This window comes from Mustelus asterias, chromosome 19 (assembly GCF_964213995.1).
Source record: "Mustelus asterias chromosome 19, sMusAst1.hap1.1, whole genome shotgun sequence".
Classification (NCBI taxonomy): domain Eukaryota; kingdom Metazoa; phylum Chordata; class Chondrichthyes; order Carcharhiniformes; family Triakidae; genus Mustelus; species Mustelus asterias.
Genome location: NC_135819.1, coordinates 56,120,254 through 56,142,373, shown reverse-complemented (window position 1 = coordinate 56,142,373; position 22,120 = coordinate 56,120,254). Strand labels below are relative to the sequence as shown.

Here is a 22,120-nt window from a genome sequence, read left to right as displayed (position 1 = left end):
TTAAAACTGCCTCAAAGCTGGAACCTTCATTTAATGACTCCCGCCACCCACATGCCCTGATTCCAATAGCCTGTCTCTCCCAAGATACCAGTTGGGTATAACAGCTGCAAGATAGTTAGGCATGTGGAAAGTCAGTCAGCGTATCTCAGTCTGTGTACAGTATGTCTACAAATTAATGCCATCTATTCAATGCTCTTAACATCATTATTCCACACAGGATGACATTCTAACCTAGACTTTCTGGCCCTCACTTTCTGACGATTTTATGTGGTCCAGGGCAGCCTGCAGTGGGAAGCTACAGCTCTCTTACATCTACTTTTCCCACTTTTTTTCCCAGTAAAGGACAAGCCCACCCACATATAGGCAGGTGTACGTAAACCATGTGTAAATGAAAGAAATCATGGCCTCTACTGTGTGTTGCACTCTTCAACTGGAAGGCTCCAATGTCTGAACATCAGCAATGGGAACGGAGCTCGCTCACTCCCTTGACAGTCGTTTGGCATTTCCAATAATATTTACGTGCTGCTGGGCGTCACCTGGTGGAATTTGGAAAGCTCTCTTAGAAGGGCTGCTCACTCTTTTGTTCCTAAATCCTAACTGAGCTAACGAGGAGGTGCACTGAAAACAAGTCTTTTCAAGACATCGGTCACATCAAATTTGAAAAGGGCAACCGAGCAACATGATTGAAAAAAATACAGACAAACAGAGGAGGGGCAAATTCAAACTGGCATGGAGCCTATCAGATCAATCACTGCGACCCAGGTTGAGGCAATGGGGCATTTCCCAAATTTACGTTGGGTAAATAATTGGAACTCCAGCTGCTGTTGTCCCAAGCACATGAGCTGGAGGATGTCGGCGTCAGACGTAAGTTAAAGTACAACTAATAAAGTTAAATGCGTAAGAGGAAAGTCGGGTAAAGTTTTCCCCGAATGGTCTACCTGAATTCATTCTGTTGTCTGCCTGAAACTTAAAGCCGCACATCTTTAATCTAGGGTAGGATTCCATCCCCTCCCCCACTCCGCAGCATGTTTTTTGGCAGTGGAGGCAGCTCGCCATTGGCCGCTGGCGGGATCTTTCAGTTTCCGCCAATGCCTGCGGCGTTTGTGTGGCTTGTCTTTCCTACTGCCATCCAATGGGAAAATCTTGCCCCTAATCTAATGGCTGCCAATCAATGTGCTCTGCTTCCTGTTGCCTTCAAAGCTGGTGTACTTGTCACTTGCTCAGTTAGCTAAGAACGATGGCACAAAAATAAATAAGCCATTTTCACTTACCATGCCACACTTGACGCCCACCAACCCATATTCAAAATATCGACTATGCTGGGCTAAAAACGATTGAAGAAACAGCATTATTAATTCAGGAGGTTTCTGTATTCAGTAAGCAGCATCGAACTAACTGTGATTTCCAAAGTTTCATTTCAATATAAGGTCATTCAGGAACACAGCGATCAAATTGGCAACTATTTTCCAAAGTAGTGCAAGGTTTCTGGAATGGACTTGTGGGGGTGGGACGGTGAAGAGATGGTTGTGAACACTGTTTATACAATATTAGTGTTATTTATTAGCTGATTATTCCATTTGTAATATTGTGAGCAGTTTTGGGCCCCATATCTAAGGATGGATGTGCTGGCTTTAGAGGGGGTCCAGAGGAAGTTCACAAGAATGATCCCAGGAATGAAGGGTTTGTCATATGAGGAGCGGTTGAGGAGTCTGGGTCTATACTCGATGCCGTTTAGAAGGATGGGGGGGGGATTTATTTGAAACCTATGGAATACTGAGAGACCTGGATAGAGTGGACATGGAGAGGATGTTTCCACTAGTGGGAGAGACTGGAACTCGAGGGCACAACCTCAGAATGAAGGGACGCCCCTTTAAAACAGAGATGAGGAGGAATTCCTTCAGCCAGAGAGTGCTCAATCTGTGGAACTCATTGCCACAGACGGCTGTGGAGGCCAGGTCATTGACTGTCTTTAAGACAGAGATAGATAGGTTCTTGATCAATAAGGGGGTCAAGAGTTGCAGGAAGAAGGCAGGAAAATGGGGATGAGAATCATATCAGCCAGGATTAAATGGTGGAGCAACTCAATGGACCGAACGGCCTAATTCTGCTGCTATATCTTATGGTCTTATGATTCTGGATTAATAAAAACAAAAACTTGCTGGGAATACTCGGCAGGTCAGGCAGCATCCATGGAGAGAGAAACAGAGTTAACATTTTGGGTCCTTGCCCTTTCATCTGATTCTTGGTAAATGATTATAATATTTGGCAGGGCAAGAAGGCTCCTTTTATCATTTAGCTTCTTTGAATAGGATCACCAGTCCTAAATGGCAAAGTCCTACAAAACACGATCTGTAATGTCCACACTTAATAAAACCTTGGAGGATGTTGGCTCCCAGACATTGAAGCAGCTTCTATTAGATATTTAAGTTCATTAAAAGACATTCCTTTACCGCTCAGGTGACACTGCAATCACACATATCGAAATGAAAATAATAGAACTCCTCAGTTATGGCTGAACACCTGTTTATTCAGACACTTCCACTCACCTCTACATTGGGAGGGGTGGGGCTGAGGGACTTCCTATTGACACTGTGACTGCTCATCAGATAGTCTGCCTTGTCCTATCTGGGCAACTGCAAATGAAGCTGAACACTTCACAATCATTTGAGACTGCTCCACTTCTAACCTTTTGATGGCAGGTAGGTCCATTGTGAAGCAGCTGAAGATGGATTATAGGGTCTATTATGGACATTGCCCCAAGGAAACTTCTAGATTTCCCTACATTCTGTTACGGATTATAGATTGAAAACACACTATTCAGGAAAGGAGTGAGGGAAAAAATGGGCCAGCTAGCTTGCCATCACTCATAGGGAAAATGCTTAAATCTTGCAACAGCACACTTAGAAAATCATGATATGACCTGGCAGAGACAATACAGATTCCTGAAAGCAAAATTGTCTTTGAAAGATCTGTTTACTGACTTTTTGAAGTTGTAGCTAGTAAAATAATTAACAGGGAATCAGCAGATGTAGTAAATTTGATGTTCTAAAAGCATTTGACAAGAGGTTATTAAACAAAATTAGAGCTAATGGGATTGCAGGTAATATATTAACACAGATTGAGGATTTCTTAATGGAGAAAAAATGAAGAGTAAGAATAAATGGGTAATTTTCAGGTTGGTAAATTGTAACTCATCGAGTACCACAAAGGTCAGTGCTTGGGTTCAGCGATGTGCATTTTATATCAATGACTTAATATAATATATCCAAGTTTGCTGATGACATAAAGTGGAGAAGTAAGATGTGGGGAGGACATGAATAGTCTGCAAAGGGATACAGACAGGTTAAGTGAGGATACTGTAATTGGAATATAATGTAGCGAAATGGGAAGTTATCCACTCCGGTAGGAAAACAGAATGGCAGGATATTTTAAAATGGTGAGAGACTGGAAAATGTTTGTATCTAGGAGGAGTTGGGAGCCCTTATAAACAAATCACTGAAGGGTAACATGTCGGAGCAGCAAGTAAAGTGGGAAAGCAAATGGGATATTAGCCTTGATTACAAATGGAGTAAAGTCCAAGGATAAAGAAAACTTAGAGCAGATATAATGGGTCTTGATGAGACCACACCTGGAGTATTGTGCACAATTAGTCTCCTTACCTGAGGAAAGATATACCTGCCCTGGAGGGATTGTAATAAAAGTTCACTGGACAGATTCTGGGTATTGGGGGATTGTCTATGATGAGTGATTGAGCAGACCATATGCACTGCTGTCTTAAAGAAGAGGTCTATTAAAGATAAGAAAATGCTGAAGGGATTTACAAAGTTGATGTGAGGAGGATATTTTCCCTTGCAGTGAAGTCTTGGACTTGGTGTGGGGGTGAGGAGCAGGGGGGGGGGGGCAATCATTCAGGGCTGAGGTGAGGAGATACTTCTTTGTTAAAAGAATGGTGGTTCCTTGAAATTCGCTACCCAGAGGGCTGTGAATACTCAGTCGTTGACCGGAACTTTCTAGCCATTCACACCAGTGGGATCTTCTGTTCCCGCCAGTGGTGCACCCCTGCTGCAGGTTTCACAGCGGCAAAGGGTGCATTCAAAGGGAAACCCTGTTGACAATGCGGGACCAAAAGATCCTGCCGGCAACCAATGGCGGGCCACCTCTGGTGCTGCATAATACACAGTAGATTGCATGGAAAATCCCACCCATTTGGTGCATTCAAATTAGAAATAAATAAATCTTTAGACACTGCAGATCAAGATGGGACGTAAATAGCTGAAGCTACATAGCCACAAAGTTGTTGAATGGTGAAACAGGTTTGAAGGTTAAGTGGCCTACTCATGCTCCTATTTCTTATCTTATCAATCATGCAGTGATGTCTTGTGACTTAAGCAACTGACCTCTACAAACCACAACCATCTCACTTTGTCGCAGGTCTGAATCTAGCCACAGATTCCCCCTCCACCTCAATTTAACAAGGTCTCCTTGATGCCACACGAGGGCGAGTGCTGCTTTGAGGGCAAAGGACAGTCACACTCATCTCATCTCGGGAACTCAGTTCTGGTGTCAGAACATGTGAATCTGGAAGTTGGGACTGACAGGGATTGGTAAACTCCTGCAGCAGGCAACATTGCACCATGAGGAGCTCCACAATAACAATTTGATGGTGCATGCTGTGCTAAGTGACATACAGTAAGGAAGTTAGTAGATATCAAATATCTTTAATCACAATGTCATCAAATATATTGAGTTTCTTTAAATGGAATGTAAATTTGGGAATATTCTCTCTGTCAGGCAATTGTTTTGCAAACTGCATAAAACATGTAAGTCCATACCTTCAAGTGATGTGAAATTAAATCTGTTCCATGGGCAGGCATTATGAACTGAGGCTGCATTATAATTGTTATCAATAACTTCAATTCACTTACAACATAGACCGAGCGAAGCCCCGCTGCCGCCTTTGTCTCCGTTTCAGGATCACACACAGACTGAAAATCGTAGGATTTGTTAAAGGCATACAGCGATGTGTTCAGAAGACGTCTCATCAGACTTGGGTCAATCTCGCCGAAGAACTTGCCGATCTGGAACAGCAATGAGAATTGACAAACCGTTTACCTCCAACCGACAGCAGACTTTAAAGCTTCCTGCTGGGAATTTCCTCAGGGATTCTCCTGAATACGTGTGTCGGAAGATCACCAGAAATCCCGCATAAACTGTGCAAGTGGGGTTTCCAAAGTTCTGCCGACCGATTGTGAGAAACCTCAAGGGAATTCCTAACATACAGATCAGATGCCGATTATTTTGCACAATATAATTGATACATACACATTAACAAAAGATGTTTAAAGTTTATTTCCTGGTGTCACAAGTAGGCTTACATTAACACTGCAATGAAGTTACTGTGAAAATCCCCTAGTCACCACACTCCAGCGCCTGTTCGGGAACATTGAGGGAGAATTTAGCATGGACAATGCACCTAACCAGCACGTCTTTTGGACTTGAGAGAGGAAACCAGAGCATCCGGAGGAAACCCATGCAGACACGGGAGAACGCACAGACTCAGCACAGACAGTGGCCCAAGCCAGGAATCTAACCTGGGTCCCGAGTGCTATGATGCTGTAGTGCTAACCACTGTGCCACCATGCTGCCCTCACAAAGGCAGCAAGATATTTATTTGAAATGACTTCCAAGGAAATTCTGCAACAAAGTAAATAACAACAGTTTGGCTCCAGTGCTGGCCTACAAAATAACAATGGCTGCACTTATATCCCCACTGGCCAATCCTACATTGAAGCAAGTCCCTTCAGAGGGTCAATTAATGGGACCAAAGCTTGAGTTTAACTAGTGGTGAGCTTTGGGCAGGTAGATAACTAGATGAGCTTGAAGCTCATCTGCTATTGCTGAAATGAGGCCTGGGTTACTTTACATAACAGGCAGGATGTCAACAGGATGCGGCTGGTAATCATACAGCTCAGAGGCCGCCCGCTGACATAAGATAGGCAGCAGGATTGGGCTCTGAGTGCATCTTGTGAGCTTTTGTGTATAAGAAGGGGGTCCAAGTGGCTTGTGAGGTCAGAAGAGCACTCTGGTCTCGATCTTCACCTTCCCCTCACAGAAACTCCTGACTGAGGTTTTGGTGCCTTCCCCACTCGGCCTCATTGAAGAAGGAGCCTGCAAACAAGTATCCTTGCTGCCTTCGCGAGACAGTGGGTTAAAATTCTACACAGTAGGATCCTTGCGAGGAGTAAGTAACCTGATCAATTTTAAGAATCCACCCACCTTGCCGCCATCAGCAAGGGAGATTCAAAACACTACCACGGATTTAGGACCACAGCGAAAAGTTGAACTTCCATAATGGAGCTGGATGTAGAGTGGTCAAATCAACAATCATAGAGGAAGTGTCGACTGTTCAGTCAGATCTCTTTTGATCAATTTGTTTTTGACCAGGAAGAGCATGAAAATTCTTCCTGGACTTCTTTAAAAAAAAGACCTTTAGCTGTAGTTCCCTGTGGGCACCGCACCCCACAACCCCCACTCCAAACACTGTTTCCCCTCGCCACCAACTCCATAGCAGCTGTCTGAGGCTGAACCAAATTGTTCACAACTTTTGTGTCATATTTGATCCCAAGCTGAGTTCCTGACCATATCCACACCAGCACTAAGATTGCATATTTCTGTCTCCATAACACCATCTGATTCTGCTACAGCTCTGCTGCTAACATCCTCATCTATTGCTCTAGATGTGTCTATCCCAACGCTTTCCTGGCAGACCTCCCATATTTCATCCTCTGTTATTTTGAGAACATCCAAACTGTGCCGCTTCTGTCTTAATTCACACTCTGTTCCCCGATCACCATTGGCGCTTACTCCTGGTTAAGCAAATGCACAATTTTAAAATGCTCATCCCTAATTTTCAAATCATACCATGGTTTGTCCCTTCCTATCTTGTCCAGCCCTCCAACCCTCTATGATATCTGAGCTCATCCAATTCTGGCCTCTTCGACACCTTTCACCATTGGTGGTCTTGTCTTCAGCTGCTTAGGTCCTAAGCTTTGGAGTTGCCTTCCTCTACTGCTGCAGCTCTCTTTCCTCCTCTAAGACATTGCTTAATACCCATACCTCTTTGTACAAGCTTTTAGACATCTGCAGTAGTCTTTCATTGGCGCAAGGTCAAAGTTTGCTTGATAACATTCTTCATAGAACCATAGAAAATTACAGCTCAGAAACAGGCCTTTTGGCCCTTCTTGTCTGTGCCGAACCATTTTATGCCTAGTCCCACTGACCTGCACTTGGACCATATCCCTCCACACCCCTCTCATCTATGAACCCGTCCAAATTTTTCTTAAATGTTAAAAGTGACCCCGCATTTACCACTTTATCTGGCAGCTCATTCCACACTCCCACCACTCTTTGCATGGAGCAGCTTGGGACAGTTTACGATGTTAAAAGCATTTTATCAAGAGAAGCTGTTGTTATTCTCAGCATCCAGCATGACTTTGATAGCTATTGCATTGGATTGATGTAATAATTCCTATCTATTGTATGAATCTCAGAAAAGCATCCCCTATCATACCCAGAGTGACATATATATATATATATTGTTTCAGACTAGGCCTGTTAGCCTATCATGATATTGCTCTTGCTAATTGTAAATTGGTGTTGAACAAGGAACAGTTGTGTGTTCTGGTCAATGAACAGGGATGAATTCAAACCCAGATCCTAGAGGTGAAAGGGCAATGTACCACCTATCCTTGCCTTCCAAGACTTTTTCTGCACAATATCAGGATTACTGCTTCAGAAAACATTCCTGTAAGTGGGTATTGAAGAAAAGCTTGATCATCACCATTCACATAACTCCAGTGTGTAATAATTCAAAAGATTAAAACTGATCTTTTACCTTTCCAATATATTCATCCTGATTTGACATCAGCAGGAACCCACCATCATCCAATATGACACAGTCAAAATGCTGCAGAGAAAACACCAGCAAAGAGGTGATTCATACAACCTGAACTGCATAAGCATACAACATTTATGCAACATTTTAGGCTCAGGTGCAGTTTCTTGTCAAACCTAATTTCCATTCTTCACTTCTCCCAGTTACTGCACAACAAATTGCACCTTAGTGTCAGGGGGGCTAGTTAGGGTAAATTCATGGGGTTATGGGGATGGGGCCTGGGATTGTGGTCGGTGCAGACTCGATGGGCCAAGTGGCCTCCTTCTGCACTGGAGGGATTTTATCATTTATGAACAGTTTTATTCAGTCATTTGCATTAAATTTGTGCTGTGGGCTTGCATTCACTAGGTTGAGATTCTAAAATAATGCCATTTGGCATTAACCTCAAACAAGTGTGTATTTTATCCAGTACCTATCCAAGCAATAAGGTTTAATTATAAAATCCCTACAGTGCAGCAGGAGGCCATTCGGCCCATCAAGTCTTCACCAATTCTCTGACAGAGTAACTTATCAAGCCCCTATCCCTGTAACCCCACACATTTACAATGGCTAATCCATGGAAGAAGATGTAGCTGGTGTGATCAGTAAGTTTGCGGACGACACAAAGATTGCTGGAGTTGCAGATAGTGATGAACATTGAGAGAGAATACAGCAGGATATAGATAGGCTGGAACATTGGGCGGAGAAATGGCAGATGGAATTTAATCCAGATAAGTGCGAAGTGATGCATTTCGGTAGATCTAATGTAAGGGGGAGCTATACAATAAATGGCAGGACCATCAGGAGTATAGACACACAGAGGGACCTGGGTGTACAAGTCCACAGATCCTTAAAAGTGGCAGCACAGGTGGAGAGGGTGGTCAAGAAGGCATATGGCATGCTTGCCTTCATTGGACGGGGCATAGAATATAAAAGTTGGCATATGATGTTGCAGTTGAATAGAACGTTGGTTAGGCCACATTTGGAAAACTGCATCCAGTTCTGGTCGTCACACCACCAGAAGGACGTGGAGGCTTTGGAGAGAGTACAGCAAAGGTTTATCAGGATGTTGCCTGGTATGGAAGGGCTTAGATATGAGGAGGGATTGGGTAAACTGAGGTTGTTCTCTCTGGAAAGACGGAGGATGAGGGGCGACCTAATAGAGGTGTATAAAATTATGAAGGGCATAGATAGAGTGAACAGTGGGAAGCTTTTTCCCAGGTCGGAGGTGACGAACACAAGGGGTCACGGGTTCAAGGTGAGGGGGGCAAGGTTCAACACAGATGTCAGGGGGACGTATTTTACACAGAGGGTGGTGGGAGCCTGGAATGCACTGCCAAGCAAGGTGATTGAGGCGGACACGCTGGGATCGTTTAAGACTTATCTAGATAGCCACATGAACAGACTGGGAATAGAGGGATACAAAAGAATGGTCTAGTTGGGCACATGAGTGGCGCAGGCTTGGAGGGCCGAAGGGCCTGTTCCTGTGCTGTATTGTTCTTTGTTCATCTAACCTATACATCTTGGTATACTAAGGGGCAATTTAACGTGGTCAATCTACCTATCCTGCACATCTTTGGACTGTGTGAGGAAACTGGAGAACCCGGAGGAAACCCACGCAGACACGGGGAGAATGTGCAAACTCCACACAGACAGTGACCCAAGGCTGGAATTGAATCCGGGTCCTGGCGCTGTGAGGCAGCGGTGTTAACCAATGCGCACCGTACAACCCTCTACCCAAATTTTTTCTCTTTTTATAATAATAATTATTCGATACATTCTATTACAAGTTTATGCTTACCCAAGGTTATGTGCTTTCAAAAAAAAACAAAGTTTGAAAGTTTTGATTACATATTCAAAATGCACATATCAAAACATTTTCTGACATGCTGACAGCCTTATTGTTGGGTAAACTCTATGGGAATTGTGTATGAGGCTCGGAGCATTCAATGCACGGTGCTCACAATTTTCAAGTTGTTAATCAGATTATGGGCTTTACGAATGGGACATGTTGATTTCTCGATCAATTCTCAGTACTCCCTTTGAATGAAGTCCACAACATTTACTCAGTCGCATGATGCTAAACAGCCTGGTTTTCCAATCAAGCCAGAGGGGATTCAGGATTTATTCAAAGCTGTCTTTGACTCAGTTCCTGGAACTGGAGAACTCTTATACTGACAAAGAAAATGTAAATTTGTCTTCTTCTGATCCAACAGCACAGGTGTGGAAAAGGTGAGCTCAGTCTTACCTTGCTATTCTTTGTACAGTCACAGATTCCTCCATAGCACTGCAACAAAAAAAAACATGCAGCTAATACATGAGAAATCTCTTTGCAATTTAAACTGAAGGCACTTGAGACATATTTGTTAATTGGCATTTGGGTATGATACAAGGAGGCTTGAACATGATTTCAACCAACGTGCATAGGGACCCACACATCTGTGGAGGATTGCGATAGGGATTGAGGAAGTACGGAGTAATGGCAAGGCTTTTTTTTTGGGGGGGGGGGGTGTAAAGGGGCCAGGGAGAGAGAAAAACAAAGCAATATGTTTGGTAAAGGGAGACTAAACATTGTTGGAGAAAGGAGGAAACAGAACGTGGTAAATGCTATAACTTGAGTCAGCTAGAGAATTTTTATTTTGATTACAAAACCACAGATAAAATAAGGCTCTGAAATATCAAGGGGTTCATTTAGTCAGTGCATGCACAATGGAGCAAATTCCCTGCACAACTTTGCCCCAAACCAGAGACTCTGCCCGAGTTCCTAATGCAAGGGTGATCCACCTTTATTCTTGAGAAGGTTAGGGTCCACCCACAGGTCCCAGGAAGACTCACAACAGCTAATAGGATTCTGCTGAGGCCTTTTAAATGCATAACAGTGGAATTTCCAAGAGGTTCCCCAAGACCTGCCCATTAGCATTGTGTAACAACCATCCCGTTAGAAGTTCCAATTATATGAAATTCCAGTGAAAGCCCATATTCCAACATCACAGAGTGGAAATGGACCATTCAACCCTCTCCAGCCTCAGGGAGTTTAAATATGATTTGGAAAATGGTAGGGTGATTGGAATGGAGAATGACATGCTCGTTGATAAGGATGGCTATGTCAATAGATTGCCCAAAATACGTTGGATTTTAATAAGTCATTGTTTTTGAAGAACTTTAAAATTTAGACAACCATGAACTATCTGGACCCACAATCAATAAGCTGTCTCTCGGAGTCAATCTGACTTGGGAAAGCTTTTTGCTCTTACCTTGCTCTTACTTGCTACTTTGGTGAAGTTCTCCATCCAGGCATTTACATCAAGCTTTATTCCAACAACTGTAACCCAATCAGAAATATTCCAATCAGTGTCAACGAAGGGGAGTCAGTCATAATTGTGTTTTTTTTTCGTTTTGTTTCATAAATGTTTCTGCACTCTCCGTGATGCAATGCATCATTCTTTAGACAAGGCACTGCATCATCCACCTCTGTCAACATCACCCTGCTACTGTCTCTTTAAAGTGAAAACATTGCTTTCGATATTCTTCCCTTCTTGCGATCCTAACTGGCTGGGATTGGAAATTGATTGAATCATGCATGATCAGTGTGGATTCACAAGTACAAGAATGTGGTCTGCATCATTTTATTTTTAACCCGGAATTGGTTTTTGGAAGTTGACAGAAAAAGTAGCAGCTTGCAATGCACTGGAAGTAACTGAACCTTGTCGTGTTGAGGAGACCGTGGCTGAGGGTGATGCCAAACTGCACGAAAATGCTTCCATTTGTTCAGAGACAAAAGGAGATTGAAATATTCATTCAGACATGTTCAGCAAACACACTGTCAGATCATGATAGGTTTCACCACATGAATAAAATCAGCTCATCAACACTGCATCATTAGCAGACTTAATTTTCTTGTTTATCTCTGGTTCAAGTGATGTCATTAAGGTGTTTTTCAAAAAAAAAAGATAAATCCCTTCTGATAAGCACAGCAGAAATGCAGATACATAGAAGGAGGAAAATAAAAGATCACAAGTTGAGGTTTCTGTTTTTAAAAATGATTATATGTTCAGGCTTAAGAGCAGTATTCAATGATAAAATGGTGGGATAAACACTTCACACGTGAATCTTCAGATCAACAATAGAAACAGGAAAGCCAATTTATCACAGCAATGAAATAAATGACTGGACAATCTGTTTTAGTGATTGTGTTTGAGAGATAAATATTGGCCGAGACACTCATTTATTATGGCAATTTGGGATAATGGAGAGAAGGCAGGAAAATGGGATTGAGCAGATAGATGTGCCATGGCCAGCAAAATACACAACAGGTTCTAAGTGGAAAATTGCTTTCTACAGCTGTTCCAACCGGGGAACTGTTAAAACCGTTTTCGAAAAAATATGAGGCTGTCCCATCTCCAAGAGTCGTTTGTTCTGAGTGCTGAGAGCAGTCTTGGGGTTCATTCTCAGTCTCCACTGCACTGGTTTCAGTTGCTGTGACAGTGTTTGCATCGAGATATCCTTTAGCCTGGAGCGAAGAGGCAGCCAGGTTTTGTTTCTATTCCTCATCACTGTCCTGTTGCATCCCGCTGGAAATTTCACGCAAGGATGGTCACCGAATACAATGCACAGCCTGGATGTGATGATTTCCATGAAAGAAAACACCTTCCTTTGATGCAGCAACTCATAGGTTTGCTTTGAAGTGGACTGAGTCTTGCTTTGCACACAACAAGATCCCACAAACAGTAAAATTTCGAACAATCAAATGGCACTCATTCCCCAAGCTTACAGAAAATGGCCACTTCACTGAGATAAGGAACGCCTGCCACTCACGTGGAAATGTATTGCAGCATGATTTGCTCTCTCAGGAAAAGAATAAGATATAATACAATAAATGTCACATTGACTTAGAATCCTACAGTGCAGAAGGAGGCCATTCGGCTCATCAAGTCTCTACTGACTCTCCGAAAGAGCATCTTACCCAGACCCCATCCCCATAACCCCATGTATTTACCCTGATAATTCTTCTAATTAAACATCCTTGGACACTAAGGGGCAAGTTAAAGTTTATTTATTTGTGTCACAAGTAGGCTTACATTAGCACTGCAATGAAATTACTGTGAAAATCCCCTAGTCGCCACACTCCGGCGTCTGTTTGGGTACACTGAAGGAGAATTTAGCATGGCCAATACACCTGTCCTGCACATCTTTGGATTGTAGGAAGAAACTGGAGCACCCGGAGGAAACCCATGCAGACATGGGGAGAACATGGAAACTCCACACAGACAGTGACTCAAGGCCGGAATTGAACCCAGATCCCTGGCGCTGTGAGGCAGCAGCACTAACCACTGTGCCACCAATTATCTTTGAACAGCTCAATACAACAGCTGATCCTTTTACGACAAAGAGGAAGGCCACTGTATTAGTTCCTGCTTTTCCGAGTTGTATCTGCACACTGCCTACTGCCAGGCGAACACTCTGCTGAGGCCTTCACTTGGGTGCTGTCCATCCATTTGAATGTATCTATATTCTGTACTGCTGCCCCAAGCACAGCTTAATGAGCAGACACGAGGAAATGAAATAAAAGTTTGTGACGGCAGCTGCAGACATCATGACATTTATAGTTCATTAATTATTCTGGCACTATGAAGAAAAGATCTGCTTCCACTTTAATTAACTGCTAGTAATATTATTAATGATGAACTGTCAATCAGTAACCTTGGCAACTCTGGATAAACACACACCCCTGATTCTAATCCAAATTCCAATGTCATGGGGGCGATTCTCCCATCTCGCTGCGCTGCTTTTGTAGCGCAGTAGACTGGGAGACTCGAGTGGAGGCGGGTTCCCCACTGGGGGCCACAGCCTCCGCGCATTTCCCAGCGCCGGATTTCCGGTAGCATCAGCTTTGCACTAGAAATTGTCGTGGAGGTGCCTAGTGTATTCAGCAGCTGATTTTAATATAATTTAAATGCTATTAGCAGGCCCCAAACTGAAGTCTCCAGGCCTGCTAGCCTCTCCGCCACCACATCAAGACTATTTCACTCCAGCGGGGTTCAGTGTGGTGGCCCGACCCCGCTGGAGTGAAGGGGGGCAATCTTCACTCAGAGGGTTGGGCGCCAAGGGGGGGTGTCCCCTGGGCATTGCCTCCTTGGCAGTGCCAGCCTGGGCCCCCTGGCACTGCCCAAGGGGCAAAATGCCAATGCCCGGGGGCATCTTGGCACTGCCCACTGGACATGGGGCAGTGCCAAGGGGGTGGGGCCTAATGGGCGTTCTGTGGGGTGGGGGTTCCGCTGTCGCTCTGCACTTGGGCTGAGTGACAGAGGGAGGGAGGCCAGCAATCGTGGCTGGCCATTGGGGTGAGGGTGAAGGGGGGGCAGCCTGCTGGGGCTGGCCATCGGGGTGAGGGTTGGGGGGGAGCAGGCCGGGGGGGAGGGGGTTGGTCAGTCAACGGGCCATGAAGGGGTCGCATGGCCAGCGATGTGGGGTCACGGAGCTGGCTAGCAATCAAGAGGCCGGCAGTGCGGACCCACTGTGCATGCGCTGATCTTGGCGCTGACAAATCTGCGCATGCGCAGTGGCCCACTCAACGCTATGCTGCTGGCTTCTCCAGCGGGAATAGGCCCCGTCCACAGAATTCTGGAGTGCTTCTCGCTCGAACACTCTGCAGTGCACTGAGTGTGGGAGATTTTGAAACCCCCGCTGAAAAAACCAGCAGGATTTACTCCAGTTATTACACAAATTCGACTCTTCCAATCTTTTGGGGAGAATCACTCCCCCCCCCCCCCCCCCCCCCCCCCCCCCACAACCATGTTTCAGAATTCTAGTTTGCCAATCTATTTCCCCTTTCAAATCCAGTGTAAGGATTTCTATTTGGGGCAGGATTTTCCAGCTGTGCTCGTATCAAAACTGGAAAATCCCGAGGTCAACAGACCTTTCCATGGTCCACCACTCACCCGCTACAATTCCTGTGGGCGGGCTGAACAGGAAAATTCACCCATCTGGTATTCCGGAATAACTCTCATTTCCTCCATTGCAAAGAATTCCAAAGAATTGGAATTCCTTCCAACTTAAATCTCCAAAACCACTTACCATTCAACCAGTGCACAGAATTCCAGTGGATTGGATTATGGATTTCACATTAACACGATCTGTTGGGGCACAGGACGGTCTCCTTGTTCCTCCTACACTAGTCACACAAGAGCAGATTCCGGAGTCCTGCTCAGTGCCCAGCTCAATTAAACTGTAGCACCTGGAAATCTGCTCCTGTTGCAGCACAGCTTTTAAAGTTTACTTATTATTGTCACAAATAGGCTTACATTAACACTGCAATGAAGCTACTGTGAAAATCCTGGAGTCGCCACACTCCGATGCCTGTTTGAGTCAATGCACCTAACCAACACGTCTTTCGGACTGTGGGAAGAAACCAGAGGAAACCCACACAGACACGAGGAGAACGTGCAGACTCCGCACAGTCACCCAAGCCAGGAATTGAACCCGGGTCCCTCGCGCTGTGAGGCAGCAGTGCTAACTACTGTGCCACCGTGCTGTCCCCAGCTGGACGCATTTGTGCATGTAAACACACAAATCCAGTTTATCTGGATGTCAGATTGCTCTCATTTCATCATAATTTAAGAATAAAGTATTACTTTCAGCATGCTGACAATTTCCCAAAATGAAGCAGTCACAATCAGATGCAGCATAGGCTTCACTTGTCACACGAGAGCAAGAAAAATGGCCAACATGTCTTGATGCAGAAAGGCAGTGTGGTGAGTTTGCACTGAAAAGGGGTAAGTGCTGACACAGGAGAGGCACTACACTTCAGAATTCTATTCTTAAATGGTTTAATACTTTGGTTGACCTTTCTACAAATGGAAGGCCTTTAGTTTTTGTTGCTTCACTTAGTTGGGTCTGTTCTAATCCAGAAAGCCGTTGGTGATGGATAAAACTGGAGCCAATCTTCTCACACGCTAAGCCAGATTTTATGGGAGCGCCATGTTCCACCTCAGATGAATAGTCAGTCGGGGGCCTGCTCATGAAGAAGCTGACTGCCCAACAAGCAAGATTTCCAACCCAATCGGGGGAGGAAGTCTGACCTTAGAGGGCTGCTGGCCAATGTGATTGGTCAACAGCTCCGTACTCCCAGTAGTGCCAGGTCCAAGTGGTGGTCACTGTTGGCACTGCGGCCAGTCCCCAAACAAGAGGCGATTAGGAAGACCAGGCTGAAGACAAGTCTGAGGTATCGGCCGGCCGACCCTAGCAAAGGAGGGCGGAGGGACGGGTTTGAGAGGCTGGGCAGGGGTCGGGTTAAAAAGGCATGACATTTGGGAGGGGGAGTTGCCTCACATGGCACAGAAGACCCGAAAAGGAGGTTACCCCCTTGCCTGACACCAGTTCACCCAGTAAAAGCAGCTGAGACACCCACTTGGTGTGGGACTCCCCCAGCCACTTGTCAAATAAGAGACAGATGCGGGTGGGAAGGCAGCAGTGAAGCCACATGCTGCATTTTACGAGCCTCTCTTCAAACACACTGGTGGTGGAATGTAAAATCCAGCTCTTTTATATTTACTTACAGTTACACATCAGAAGCATGTTCCATCCAACCCAACAATCTCAGTTTTACTCTGTGCCTATTTATAGGAGGTCAAGTAAATATCCAGTTAATGCCCATCCACCACCTGCATATTATTAAACATATGATTAACAGGCCCTAAACCCTTCTGGCAATCAGTCACGCAACCTTGCAGAACACATTGTTATCCATCTGAGCTTCTCTGTGCTGCAGAGAGCAGATCTGATTCAGCAGACACAAGGAGACAAATGAAAATCTCAGTCGAGGTTTTGGACAAATGCTTCAGTAGAATCTGCGAGTTGGACACCATGTTTAATTTAGACAAAGTGCGCATCATCTTAGACCATAAGATATAGGTAAAATTTGGCCATTCGGCCCATCGAGTCTGCTCTACCATTCGACCATGGCTGATACATTTCTCAACCCCATTCTCGCGCCTTTTCCCCGTAACTTTTGATCCCCTTACCAATCCCCTTTCTTCTGTCTTAAACACACTCAATGAACTGGCCTCCACAGCCTTCTGTGGCAATGAATTCATCACGAGATTCACCAACTTGGATGAAATGATTTTGAATAGTTGTGTTGTGGAGACAAACAAAAGCAGAATCCTTGTTCCTCTACTTGTGCTTGGAAAAATGACGGAAAGGTGCCAATAACTCAAAAGCTGCACCACCCATTCGCAATGCTGTTTTTCTAATATGTACAATGCTGCTTTATGAATGACTCTGGATGTCCTGACTTACCAAATAAATAAAGGGATAAGGGAACATGGGCAACAGGTGGGGAGGTGGATTTGAGACCAGGGAGAGATCAGCCATGATCTGACTGAATGGCGGAGCAGGTTCGAAGTGTTACATTTGCCTACTGTTGCTCCTAATTCCTATGTTCCTACCAGAATAAACAAACATTCTTATAAAAATTAGCTGTACAAAAATAAATGGGCATTTGCTGCTGTAAACAGTTCCCGTTGATTTACGGTTTGTATTCTGATGGACCTCCAGTGACGCACTTGTTGCTCTGGGTAACATTAAAAGGTAAAAGTTCGAACATGCGTGGATTTGGTCTCTACAACCTGGTACCCAGATTATCCCCCCAGGGCCTTGTGAATGTTTCGGCTGACATATTAACAAGGTGTTAGCGTACATTGAAAAGTGGTGAGGAGTGAGCAAAAGCATTGACCCACCTGCAGGCTTTAGAAGTTTGCCGTCAACTTTAATTTCAACCGCTTTGCTCACCATAATACCCGACTCTGCGCTGCTCTGTATTCCATCCCAAGTTTCTGAAACAAGAATGAAGAGAGAACAGTGACCATTCCCCTGTTAATAATGACACACTGCCATGCAGTGACACAGTGGGATGTTATTCTTTGGGCGCTGTGTTTCATCAAGTGTAAAATAACATTTTGGTTTCCAGATGCTAACTGAACAGTGAAATGTCAGGAACACCAGATATCACAGGGCAAGCAGAAAGACTTCAGCAAAGCTGCAATAAAATGCAAACAGCTGTTGGGAAAATATCACGGCTGCACAAAATCATCGGTCGGCTGTGATCTGACATTTAAACCCGTGTTGGGATGAGACAAGAGGCAGACGAGGAATTCTGGGATCTTATCCGGAATCATATCATTGATCTGCTCACTTACTGGATTTGCTCAGCGGAAAACGGAAGCAATGACACCCGTGCTTTCCCAGACTGACAGGCCACAATGTTACAGCCGGTCACACCAGCGGGATTTTCCCATCCCGCCGCATTGAACGGATGTTCGACTGGGCACCAAATTCTCCGACCTCATTGCAGCGGGAGCGTGGTGTGAATGGCCGGTAACATCGCGCCCCTAGGTTTTGTGTTGCCGTCTATAAACACTTCACCAAATATCACTCAGCAAGCATTTTATCCACTAGACACTCCTAGTCATGGCTAAGATTAACATCAAACAACCATTCCTTCAGGTTTAATTTGGATAAAAATCCTTCTTTCCTGAGCCTGGAGAAAATTTAGTTTCTGGCTGCAGCAAGGTGACAACAAGAGGCATCTATCCTCCACACCAGATGTCTGCCCCCACTCTGCTGTGGGGATATCCTGGGTTCTCCAGGAGTAACACAGCATTACCAGTTAGGTGAGACAGTATGGTGCTAGTGTCCCACTTTATCTTCCGCAACGCTGGGTGGCTCAGACTGAAGGATATGTAAAGACATGTCGTGAGCAGCAAGCATTGTGGTCATGTTACTGGACTAGCAATCCAGGAGCCACAACTAATGGTCCAGAGATCTGAATTCAAGTCCACCACAGCAGCTGAAACATTTCAAATCCAGTTTTAAAAGTTAATATCACCAAACATCACATTAAAAAAAACAGCTTCCCTTATTTACGGGGAGGCGATGGCCTAGTGGTATTATCGCTAGATTATTAATCCAGAAACTCAGCTAATATTCTGGGGACCCGGGTTCGAATCCCACCATCACAGATGGTGCAATTTGAATTCAATAAAAAATATCTGGAATTAAGAATCTGCTGATGATCATGAAACCATTAACGATTGTTGGAAAAACCCATCTGGTTCACCAATGTCCTTTAAGGAAAGAAATCTGCTACCCTTGCCTGATCTGGCCTACATGTGACACCAGAGCCACAGCAATGTGGTTGGCTCTCAACTGCCCTCGGGTGACTAGGGATGGCCAACAAATGCTGGCCAGCCAGCGACGCCCATATCCCACGAATTAATAAAAAGAGACACAATCTGCCATCCTTACCTACCTCGGCCAATCTTGACTCCAGAGCCACAGCGAGGTGGTTGACCCTTAGCCCTTTGGATTGGCCCCGCAGCCACTCAGTTAAGGAATGGGCAACAAATGTGGACCAGTGATATCCACATCCTGAAAACGATGAAAGAAAAAGTGCCCCTCGGCCTACCTGTGGTCCTGTTTCCTGCTCTTTCCAGCAACATTTAACTTGGGGCAGGAATGTGCCTGGGTCAAGCCTCATCTGCGTGCTGTGCACTTCAGGACGTCGCCTGGAGGACAATCAAACCTATTTCTTTCCCCAGATTTCCCTCCTTCGATGGGGTACAGATCCACAGGTGCCAGAAGCTTTCCAGTGTCAATTTCAAGTGACCATTTTACATATGGGGGATGAGCCATTGAGTGTCAGCCTGTTAATTAAGTGCAACCTAATTGACCCTGATATTATGCTCCCCCTCATATACAGGTTCAATGGGCAGTGATTAAGAACAACAAGCTTTCATTATGTTCAGTCTCAGAATGTGGGCTTCACTGGCAAGGCCTGCATTTAATAGCTCGGAAGCCAGGGGGATTTATTACTTTTAGATTTGTACCCGATTGAAGTGTCAAGGTAAGTGAAAGAATTGCTTCTACAGCTGAGATTTGTTCACACTTCTTCCAGAAACAGATTAAGGATTAACCCGAATGTCTGAATTGATCCGACTTCAGTACGTGTGACTGAGCTGTACTGTGTAAAGGTTGGGTGAGAAGCTTTATTATCAGCAAGTAACAGTACCAGTCAAAAAGGAGATTCAAAACCCACAATGGCGGGGCTGCAGGCAGGCAAGTGATTTAAATTGACCACTCTACTAATCCACCCGAGTCGCGATAAGAGTTGAGCTCAGTGAATTGCGAATTGAGAAGGTTGTGGGTTCAAACCATGCTGCATGACTTGAGCACATAATCTAAACGGATACTTCAGTGTATTACCGAGAGGTCGATACATTTTCAGAGCTTCTGCTTCTTCAGCTGAAATGTTAAATATGAGACCCTGTCTCACTTTTCAGGTGGATACAAAAAAAAATTCCCATGGCACTTTCTTTTGGAAGAGGAACCACCTGACCAACATTCATCCCTAAAACAGACAATCTGGCCGCTAATCTCTTTCCTTGTTTTCAAAGGTTTGTGCAAATTGTGGGCCGCTTGTTCCTATATAGATCAGAACAATAGTGACTGCACTTCAGATGTGACTGGGTGTTGCCCTTTGGCACATCTTAGCAACGTTCAAAACCAAGCCAACTGTATTTCAGGAACACCATGATGCCTGTGGTATTTGAGGAGTGAATTATGGAATAACGTTGAGATTACAACATGGAAACAGTTCTTTCAGTCCAGCACATCAATGCTAGCATTTATCCTCCAGAAGAACTGTGTTCCAAATCCCATATGTTTGCTCCCATATCCGTTCATTTCTAGGCTGGGGCTTGATTTTAATCCTGAATGAGTTAAAATCTCGCTCTAGTCTCTGCTTCAGACACTTACGTTTGCAGTTTATTCTATATATTGGCAACCAATCCCATTTATTACTATGAGAATCAGATTGTGTACACCAGATATGAGGGAAACATTAAGCAACTTCTGTGAAAACAATGCGATGAATTTGAACTACTCCAGCCAGCTCTCAATTATTCGGATAGTGAGTGAGTGGGTATGGGGAGAAGCGTTAAAACCACCTGAGCCGATCAGCAGCTGGCCAACATTCCAACTTCACTAAGTTTGAAATCGTTTTTTTAATTCATTCATGGGGCATGCGCATTGTTGGATGGCCAGCATTTATTGCCCATCCCTAGTTGCCCTTGAACTGAGTGGCTTGCTAGGCCATTTTAGAGGGCAGTTGAGAGTCAACCACTGCTGTGGCTTTGGAGTCACATATACGCCAGACTAGGTAACGATGGCAGATTTCCTTCCCTAAAGGATCCAAGATGGTGCTGGAGCGTGGCAACTTTTTGCAAACTGTGCCCAGCAAACCTTCTAATTCTATCTTTTACTCTCATTCTGTGCTTCATTATACTGTAACACTACATTCTCCACTCTCTCCTTCCCTTCTCTATGTACGATATGCTTTGTCTGTATAGTGCGCAAGAAACAATACTTTTCACTGCATACTAATACATGTGACAATAATAAATCAAATCAAAATAAAATCATTCGTGAACCAGATGGGTTTTTCTGACAATTGACAGTCTGTCAAAGCTCCCACCAGATTTAAAGCTAAAATGGAAGCCTGATGATGAATTGGTACCGCACCCCCCCACTTCAATTCACGGATTTAGAAGGCCATTACAGTCAACCCTAACTGCCCGACTGTGGCAACAAGTAGTCAGAGGGGGCATTATAAATTCAGGTATCTCCTTTGATGCTGAATTGTTGCAGACCAGGGGGAATGGGGATGTTCACCATTGTTTCATCTCAGGTGCACGGCAAAGCAGGAACTCCAAAGTCCCCATGCACACATGTGCAATTGGCTCTTTGAAGATCACCATGTGTGCACAGCCACTCCAAGAAAATGTCAGCGGGGGGCAACATGGACTTAAAGAAATCACCGTCTCACCTGAGCAATAAAACATTAAAGGGAACACTAAAGCTTAACTTGTGATCTCCACAACCCCAGCTGGCAATCTCTCTGCAAACACCCTCTTCGAGCACTTACCTTACACTGAGGTGCATTCATAGAATCCCTACCCTACAGTGCAGAAGGAGGCCATACGGCCCATCGAGTCTGCACCAACCGCAATCCCACCCAGGCTCTATTCCCGCAACCCCACACATTTACCCTGCCAATCCCCCTGGCATTAGGGTCAATTTTACATGGCCAGTCAACCTAACCCTCACACCTTTGGACTGTGGGAGGAAACC

General features: G+C 44.7%; 1 protein-coding gene across 2 annotated transcripts in view; it reads right to left on the bottom strand.

Annotated features, from left to right (window-relative positions):
* Nucleotides 1-22,120, bottom strand: part of LOC144507961 (voltage-dependent calcium channel subunit alpha-2/delta-1) — a 669,448-nt gene that overhangs the window by 19,546 nt on the left and 627,782 nt on the right. For both annotated transcript variants that reach the window (XM_078235568.1, XM_078235569.1), the window contains 6 exons: nucleotides 17,671-17,766; nucleotides 11,188-11,255; nucleotides 10,182-10,220; nucleotides 7,895-7,966; nucleotides 4,926-5,078; nucleotides 1,272-1,324 (listed from right to left, as the gene is read on the bottom strand). In XM_078235568.1, the coding sequence (XP_078091694.1) occupies nucleotides 1,272-1,324; nucleotides 4,926-5,078; nucleotides 7,895-7,966; nucleotides 10,182-10,220; nucleotides 11,188-11,255; nucleotides 17,671-17,766 (481 nt within the window). The remainder of the gene's footprint in view (nucleotides 1-1,271; nucleotides 1,325-4,925; nucleotides 5,079-7,894; nucleotides 7,967-10,181; nucleotides 10,221-11,187; nucleotides 11,256-17,670; nucleotides 17,767-22,120) is intronic.